The sequence below is a fragment of the Cetorhinus maximus genome, chromosome 5 (assembly GCF_964194155.1).
Source record: "Cetorhinus maximus chromosome 5, sCetMax3.hap1.1, whole genome shotgun sequence".
Taxonomy (NCBI): Eukaryota; Metazoa; Chordata; class Chondrichthyes; order Lamniformes; family Cetorhinidae; genus Cetorhinus; species Cetorhinus maximus.
This window is the reverse complement of record NC_135883.1, coordinates 155412654-155421984: the sequence shown is the minus strand read 5'-3', so window position 1 is coordinate 155421984 and position 9331 is coordinate 155412654. Positions and strand designations below refer to the sequence as shown.

Here is a 9331-nt window from a genome sequence, read left to right as displayed (position 1 = left end):
CGCACCTGGGAGTACTGTGAACAGTTTTGGTCCCTGTATTTAAGAAAAGATATATTGGCATTGGAGGCAGCTCAGAGAGATTCACTAGGCTGATTCCTGGGATGAAGGGGTTGACTTATCAAGAACAGCTGAACAGGTTAAGCCATTATTAATTTGAATTTAGAATTATTAGGGGAGATCTTATTGAAATGTACAAGAGTCTGAGGGGGCTTGACAGGGTAGATTTTGACAATAAGTTTCCACTAGTGGGGGAATCACAAACTGGGGGACATAATAACAGAGTAAGGGGCCACTCATTTAAAACTGAGATGCAAATGAATTTCTTCTCTCTGAGGGTAGTGAATGTCTGGAATTCTCTACCCCAGAATGTTGTGGAGGCCAGATCACAAAGTATTTAAAGAGGAGGTAGATAGATTTTTGAAATATCGGGGAGTTGAGGGTTATGAGGAACTGGCACGAAAGAGGAGTTGAAGCCTAGGGCAGATCAGCCATGATCTTATTGAATGGTGGGGCAGGCTTGAGGGGCTGGTTAGCCTACTCCTGCTCCTACTTCTTATGTTCTTATCTGCAGTATTTTGCTTTTGTATTGGGTAAATGAAGAAGTAGTAAATACGATGTAACAAAGGTTTGGGCTGACCTGCAGAATTCAGGATGGAAGGAAGGGGAAACTGAAACAGGTAAGACATACCACAAGTTAAAAGTCCTGGGAAAGGAGTTAGTAACTTTTTAAAAAAATTAATCAGACATTTAGCATTGTATATATATATATAAAAAATTTATTTACATTCTGAAATGAACATAGAAATAAATTAGGTCCACAATTTACAGAGAACCATAAAGGACGGCACTTAATACAAGACATTTCCAGGAATAAATACAACAAACAGGCTTCTGGAGTTCAACGGTTTTTCAATACGTGGAATGACAGGAATAGCTTTTAGCTTCTCCTTTACTTTTAAGAAGTTTTAAACCTTCCTATGCAGCCAGTCTTGAAAAGTCAGTTGACACTAACCCCCTTCAGAAAATGTGTATAACCCAGATCTTCCTTCTTGCGTGCACGTGGAAGAGAATAAACTGATCTTAAAACTTCAAAATCATACACCTATCCAGATCATACACAATATCAGTTCACCCTGCGTCTCACTGCTTCTGTAATGTTTCTCTCAAATGCTGCTTTAAATAAAGTGATTGGCATTTCCAAGCTCGTTATCACATGATTAATGCTCGACAATGAACTTATGGTAATACACTGTCTGCATTCTGTTTTTGCTCTCAATAGTTTACGTTGTCCTTTTAGTTTTATCGTGAGGCCACCTAGTCCCTGCTCTGTAACGGATGTCCTGCTGCCCGGCTTCCATCATTCAACATGTAGTCTGGTTTCGGGTGTTTTTAAACAGTTGATGTCTAAACTCTCCACTGATTACATGTTTCTAGGGTGGTGGGGGGGGAGGTGGAATGTTTCCATGAAGGAAAGAGGTTAGGTTGGCTGTTTGTTGTCCTTGTCTCTCCACAAAAGACTTCCGAAACAAACACATTCCCAGCTAGCCTTCAAGATAAAAAGGGACGAGTGTACCCGGTACTTGGAGATTATTGTTAAACCGTTATTGCACTGGAGACACACAAATTAAATATACTTCAGTGGAGTCATCTGTAACTTATAAGAACAGAACAGTCGAGTGGGGTGTGTTCTCTGTGGAATATCTAATCGATTTCCACTCGTTAATAACTGACACGAATGAAGACAACAAAAAAAAACCTAAGACTTTTAAAAACTTCTATAATCCTTAACATCATCCTGCTCCTTCAATTCATAATTAAGCTTTAAAAGTACATCAATGCCTCACCATACAGTTCCTCAACAATAATGCAGTATTTCCACAAAGGAAATAGCAATTGATTAAGAATGGGAACTTTTAACGGTCATCCAGTTAGGTAAAATAAAGAAAATCTGGAGAAGCAAGGTTTCTGCCAATAGAAATTATAAAATCTTTAGTAAAGTCAGGAGTGGCAGACATCAGGGACATTGACTTCTTGTGTCCAATTGGGTTCCTTGATGTGAACCTGGCCTTGCAGATTTAATGGTTTTAGTACCTTCAGGGTACTGTGCCATTTTGGTAAATATTCCCACCAACCCAAAAACAGAAAGAGCAGCCTGTGATTAGTGGGACATGAATGTCACAATATTCTTTTTCCTCGGGCTTAGTTCACATTAAAAGTGGAAAAGCACAATTAAACTGAGTTCCAGCAGTAGTTCCATTCTGTAACCGATATATTCTTTTTCTTAAAAAAAAACCCCAGTAACAAAACGAATATCAGTGATAATATGCCTGTAGTGATTGAGCCTTTTGGCGTGCTTGGGGCCGAGCGAAGTACCATAGCCAGGCGCTTAGCCTAAATTCATCTCCCATTTCTCTTCCTTCAAAAACAGGTAGCGACCCACCTCTAACTGAAATGAGTACCAGGCTGGTAATAAATGTAAACAATTAAGTGCCAAAAAAAAAGCATTCCAGTTTCCACTGGTAAACTTTGCCTCATGATCGAACAGTTCAGCGTGCAACAGGATGGAGAACAGAAAGGTGCAATGGCTCAGTGGCACCACTATTTATAAGTTAAAACACATGGAGGGAACAGCAGAAGGGGTTTGGGGGGGGTGGGGGGAGGGGAGAAAGAAGGAGTCTTGTCCTAGTGAGTTCATCATAGGATATTTCCTATGCTTGTCACCAGGTTTTGCCTGCAATTTCGGCACTTCAGGGCGAAAAGTGCATGGAAAATGCTGTTTGGCTGATTCAATGCCCATCAATTTCCAGCTGCTTTTCTCCTGGGATTTTGGATAATCAAAGGCTAGGGAAACTTATAACTCTGGAGTATTGTTGAAAAATCACAAACAAAGGCAAAAGTATGTACAAAATATACATAAGAGTCACTCATAAGGTGCAGATCAAAATTAAGAATGTGTGTGGCTGTAACGTGACGGCTAAGACAGGGATTTGGCGTTGTGCCGCCGCACAGGGATTTATGCACTAACTGCACGATACACGATTTTGCATTAGTAAGTTCTGGAGGCAGTGAAAATGGCATTTTCTCAGCAATAAATCACTCGCTAAAACAAGTCACTTGAACTTGTTGTAACCCAACAGTTCCCCACTCCCAATCTCTCAAGTTGCAAAGATCAGGCTTTCTAAATTTTCTATTTGTACATCGTTGAATCTAGGTCAGGAGGAAAGCTTCTGTGCCAATACAGCCTTGAAAACACTTGGAACTAAAAGCAACTGCCTTGTTTAAGATCTACAGTTCCTGGCTCAAAAATAAAATCTTAAAAAGCTTTTTTTTTTAAAAAAAAAAATTGGTCATTTGAAAGAAAAGAAAAGCTCACAGTATATAAAAGAGTTCTTTGAATATCTTTACAGTTGGAAATGTTTTAGTTTACGTCACAGTTTCCATCTCAGTCAACATTTATGCTGGAAATTCTGCTCTCCAACTCTCCTATTTAGGAGAGGGATGCTTCTTTTTCAGCTAAGGCCTCTTTTTTTTTAAAAAAAGGATTGTGCTTATGTGTTGGAGGTGTTTTGACTGTACAGCCAAGTACTATTAGCAGCTCCTCCAAACTAACAGGGTGTCATCTGTCCCCTTTTGCTCAGGTCCTAGTGCTGAATGAACAAAGTGGGACCAGGAAGTTTGGAGAAGCAAGTCCCAGATGCCTTTGATTATATCACCACTTCAACATTGTGCACTTTGTTGTGCACTTTGTTGTATCCGTTCATCAGCTGCTCATAGTCAGGTGGACTTCCCAGCTTGCATGTCTGGAAGTCTGAACGGACTGTGTCTGGTGTCAGCACCAGGACGTCAGATTCTCCCTCGTTCACCAGGTTCTCATCCAGCGACAGTTCCACCTTCTCGTCATCACTGAGAAGGTTTTGTTCATCTATGAATCTGATGTTGACATTCTCAAAGAACAATGGTGGGCGGGCACGCGTGTCCCACACTGAACAATCTTCTCGGGCAGTTTTATCCAGTTGATTCTCTTGTGTGGTACAATCTGGCTGAGTGTTCAGGTCTTTTCCTTCATTTAGTGGTACTGTAATCTCAGTGTCTTCGATGGCAGGTAGGTTGGGTGGCTCATAACGGAATCTTCTCAGGCCTATTTTTCTCAACTGAACTGCTCCAGGCTTACCTTTACTCTCATCCTTCGTTGTAGGTTTGGCAGGAACCTGAACACCCAATAGTTTGCTACTGTTATTCTTCAAAGTCTTTGATCCAATCTGCTTGATGAGATCATTGTAGCTTTCTTGTTTTTTGGAAAGGAAGCGAAAGATGTTTACCTCAGTGGAGTCTGACACTTTAGAGTCTGACATTTTTGAATTAAGAGGCTGGGTGTTCGACACGTTTAACACAGATTCCCTCATTCGCTTCCGTCGCTTCTTAATGGCTTTGTGTGCCTGGACAAACATGCTAACTTTCCAGTTGAAGAAAAGGGAGAGCCATGCCAGACCCAAGTAGATCCACAGCTCTACAAAGTATCTGTAAAGGATATGGTAGTCTGCGTTTGGATTGACACCTATGAAAGAAGAGTACAGTTAAAGATTGTTGTACAGCTATTAAACTGAAAAAAAAAGTCCAAAAAAATCATCTTGTGTGGGCAAAGAGAAGAAGATTCGCCCAAGTCTATGACTCCAATTATCTTGAATTTATTTCATTTATACAAACATTAAATTATTTTATTCTTCCTTTTTTTCTGCTATCCTGGTCTGGTTGGTCTACATGCCTCTTGGCATTAAGAGGTTGAACACCCTGATTCAAAGACTCTACCAATGCTGTCTGGTGGGTGATGGAGAGGCAGATAAGAGCAGCCTGGTAATGGCTCCTCCCACTCCACACACATTCCCTTCTCCCCTCCTACTCTCTCAGAAATCCAGAACTAGTGAAAGAGGGGATGAGGAAGAGGAGAGGAATTTTTTAAAAGTCAAACCACTATTTCAAGCAACTGCACATATCTCAGGAAGACCATGAGCTGAGATTGAGTCACTTGACTCCAATTGGCCAGACTGAAGCAAAACCAAGGCAAAACTGAACAAGTTGAATGGGTTTCCTCTGGTCAGCTGTTCCGACCTTCTCACTGGGTGGCCCCATCCCATTTCCCTGAGATACATATTCAGACGGGGCACCCAATGTTCTTTAGGAGGGGACCTGCCTTGGGTGGGAAGGAAGCATTGTAGTAATGCAGTTGGATATTTGTTCTAGTAGCCGAATTGGCCAGGGCCAATAGTTAAAACAAGGAGTACTTTGGCAATCAGGACTCCCGTGCCCCATCCAACCTTGTCAATGAGACAGGTTGGATGGCTGTCATTGTAAAACTGTGGTAAACCTTGGTGGCCAATTTCAGGGGATTCTGCCCTTCTTGCCTCATTTTCCTTGGCTCTTCACTTCAGGACTACTTGTTCCGGTGGTCATAGAGAAAATCTCAGATCCCCCCTCTTTATGACTAAAACTGCGAACGTATAATAAAACCACATGGTGGGCAGTGGGAGCGCAAAGAGATCATCAGATTGCACACCCTGCCATGCATCCCTTATTTGAGAATGGCACTGAGACGTAGTTACGTCAAAACACTATCTTCCCCGCCTCATCCCTCTCTGCAGTGTAAAACATGTCAATGCAAAGCTCATGGCCAAGTGAACAGATAGCATCAACAGCAGTTGTACATCCCATCAATTCTAAAGTAACTCATGGCATTTAAAGAGTCAAGTGTGATGGGATCTTTGCCTTGACAGGACCATAGTGTGGTGACAGTGCTTGTAGTGAATAGTTCATCATTCTAGCCTTGTCCTTTTTGTAGGGTCCTTATCCAGCGTCTCACTGTGCTAAAAGCAGGGAATCTTTGGAGATATTCATTCTGCTTCACAGTGGAACAAAAGTGACTACCATTCAGGAGTCGTGTCCCCACTGGAGGAATCCCAGGTTAAGCAGTGTAAACAATCGATGCAGCAGATTGATATAAGCTTGTGCAATATATTGGTTGTGCTACAACAGCAGTTAGTAGGGAGTAGAGTCCTATTGGAATCTTGCACCATGACTTGTGACAGAGGGCACTGTTGCAAAGCACCATGTGGAGCAGGCATTTTCAAACAAAAATGTCTTCATGCTCAAGTCTCACCATAATTTCAAATTACAAATTTACTTTATCTGAAAGCTGACTCAATGCCCATAACTCAATAAAAGGCGATCCAATCACAAAATGATCCTTACCTGCCACAAAGTCTCCAAATCCAATGGTGGAGATCGTGATGAAAGAGTAGTACAAGCCTTCAATGTATGACCAGCCTTCAGTTACCATGAAGACAAACGGCGGCATTACCAGGTGCACCAGGACACCCCAAACAATGAAAATAGCCGTGCAGGTTATCTGGGCCTTCCGCTATTAAATGAAAGGATGAAACAGAGCATTAGGATGAGGGCAGAGGGGTGCACGGCACATATTACTCCCCATAACAGCAAATTCTACCTTCAGAATTTCTTCAACATGGTTACATTCCTTGTAAGTGCTTTTCCACCTCAATCTCCAATTTCAATTAATGGCTTCAGGCCAAGAAAGCCACTATAATGACACTGACTATATATATTTTTAAAGCCCTAGGTAATATAGCTGTACTGACAGAGCATGGTAAACCAAAATCTTAACCTATCCTCTCTCCTCACAGGTGTTATTTAACCATGACAGATGGACTAGCTTTTTCAGTTTTGAATCAGTTGATAATACACTTGCCTCTCGAGTCAGGAGCTTGTGGGTTCAAGACTAACCTCAGAGACTGGAGCACATGATCTAGCCTGAGTCTCCTGTGCAGTCCTGAGGGTGTACTACGCAGTCGGAGATGCCATCTTTCAGATGAGATGTAAAACCAAAGCCCTGTCTGCATTCTCAGTTGGATGTAAAAAATTGTATGGCATCATTTGGAGAAGGGCAGGGGAGTTCCTCTTGGTATCCAGGCCAATATCTATCCATCAACTATCAGTGAAACTGATTATCTGGCCTTACTGCACTTTGTGGGATCTTGCTCCACAGAAAATTGGCAGCTGCATTCCCCACATTACAACAGACTACACCAAGATAATTCATTGGCTGTGAAGCAGTTTTTGATGCCCTCAGGCCATGGCAAGCACTAAATCACGGCAAGTATTTCTTTCCAGTCAGGTTCTAACCAAACAAACAGACTGTTGAATAAGGTCAATGATCAGGGGGGAGGAACCCTAGCAGATTTTTGTGGCAATATCTCAATTTTCAGGTCTGCGTGGCTCAACATCTCACCATTATGCGTTTCTGCTTGTGGTGTTTCCTTAGGAATAAAGCGTTTATCAATCTAACTCTGATCTTCCTGTTACTCCTGCTGAAAGTTACTTAGAATTCCAAATGCCCAGAAAGAAGAAATGCTACTCTTACCGGACTCATGCCTTTCCTGGTCAAGGCTTCACCCAGCTTCTTGGCCCGACCTCCGAAAAACTTCCCCAACGCGCTGATCCAGGAGAGGCAGAGTGGTGTGCCAAACAGCCCATAAAAGATGCAGAAGAGGCGTCCCTGTGAAGTCTTGGGCGCAATGTTTCCATACCCTGTTATCACAAGTGAAGGGAAGAGAGGAGGGAAAAAAAGAGAACACAATAAATGACCCACTCCTACAGTGGCTTCACCTCGTGATATACAGATCTGTCGCCGGTGAGGTGACTTACCGATTGTGGTGATGACTGTTGCTGCAAAAATAACCGCATTGGGCCAATTCCAGTTGTTGAAGGTCTTATTGCCGGTGATGGTGACACCTTGTCCAGCAGCTTCTTCGACAGTCTGCAAACACAAAACGGGGGAAATTTACTAAGCCAACTTAAAAATTAGAGCCCCTCACAGATTCAGAAGGACTAAAAGCACAAAGCAATTAAGTTTTTAACCTCCTCCTCAAAGATGATCACTCGTCCCCTCCCCCACTGTAACAATGCAATGAATTATTGTAACACAAGGATACACTCAAGGTTCTTTCCTCTCCTGAAGTGTTTCCTAAGACATGCCTGTGAAACATATCTTATTGTATCATTATAAGAGTTCAATTAAAAACTGGACACTTCTGAGGGAGATAAATGCGCTACATGGTGTGAAACTGAGAAACACAGAAATGAGGGGGTCCAGCGTTCAATCCATGACTTTGGCTGATCTCACTGCATGTGCAGTAATAGTGCTACAATTGACCTAAGTGCCCAGCAACCTTGTTTTCAGTGCATGGAGCAACATAGGAAGCAGAAATAGGTAACCAACATAAAGGAACAGGAGTAAGCCATGCATGTCGATTGCAGGTGAGGGCCAGGCCAAGTTGGGGTCTAAAGACTTCCATGGCTACCGATCACTGGCGCATCTTAATTAATGAGCAATGACCACGTGCCAGAGGGTTGTTTGCCAATTGTAGCACAATAAAGGAGACAGCACCTTCATGACAGGAAGGGAGGAAAGGGAGAGAGAAAAGGAGAAATCAACAAGAAATAGCTCATGGAAGAATAAGGAAATAGCAGCGAGTGACAGTCGTGTGAAGAATGTCATCTGGATCAAGCTGGCAGAGTGTCAAGCGACAGCAGCACTTAGTCTCAACACTCTCTCACTATAGCTAACGGGCAGATGGGTGAAGCCAAATAACAAAATGTGGAGGGCAGAATTTGCATTGTATAGCATCCCAAAAATCTCTATATTTACTGCCAGCGGTGCGATTTGCTACCCACTTTTTCTTATGCAACACAGTGGAAATGCCAGTAGTTGAGTGCTTCAGGATGATTAACACTCCAAGTGACCCAGTAGTGTTCAATAATCAACTCAATCCACAACCCTTTAACTAACATGCCACTGCAACCACTTAAGAACAAGCAGTTATGTAGCACCTTTCATCTCAAGATGCTTCACAGCTGAAAAGTTACATCAAAAGTGCCATCACATACAATGAGAGAGGAAGAGAGAAAGACAGAGCAACCCAGAGAGCAGAGAGAGAGACACATCAAGCACACAACACAGGCAGAGGCAGGGCAACACAGACTCAGCAGGACACAAGGCAAGTTTGTTTTTTTTTTGAATTGGAATGGTGGCCAAGGGTTAATAAACCGTTGGCGTCAGGATTTGCAGCAATGCAGATGGTAACAGTAATTTCAAAATGCAAGGAGGACCCACAGACCTGGTGAGTCTGCAAATGAGAGATTTAATTATAGGTGCACAGTTATAGCGAGCACAGTTCAGAAAACAGGAAGCTGCCTCTGAAGAGAATGGGCAACTTTTTAAAACATTAATTTGGGATAAGGGATTTACTGCTAATTCAGC

At 42.4% G+C, this 9331-nt stretch overlaps 1 protein-coding gene across 1 annotated transcript in view; it reads right to left on the bottom strand.

The window, feature by feature from the left end:
- Window positions 1-756: 756 nt before the first annotated feature.
- kcnk5a (potassium channel, subfamily K, member 5a) overlaps window positions 757-9331 on the bottom strand; it is a 33706-nt gene continuing 25131 nt past the window's right edge. The window contains exons 2-5 of the mRNA XM_078542716.1: window positions 7717-7828; window positions 7433-7599; window positions 6244-6412; window positions 757-4555 (exon numbers count right to left, since the gene is read on the bottom strand). Of these exons, the coding sequence (XP_078398842.1) occupies window positions 3705-4555; window positions 6244-6412; window positions 7433-7599; window positions 7717-7828 (1299 nt within the window). The 3' untranslated portion in view covers window positions 757-3704. The remainder of the gene's footprint in view (window positions 4556-6243; window positions 6413-7432; window positions 7600-7716; window positions 7829-9331) is intronic.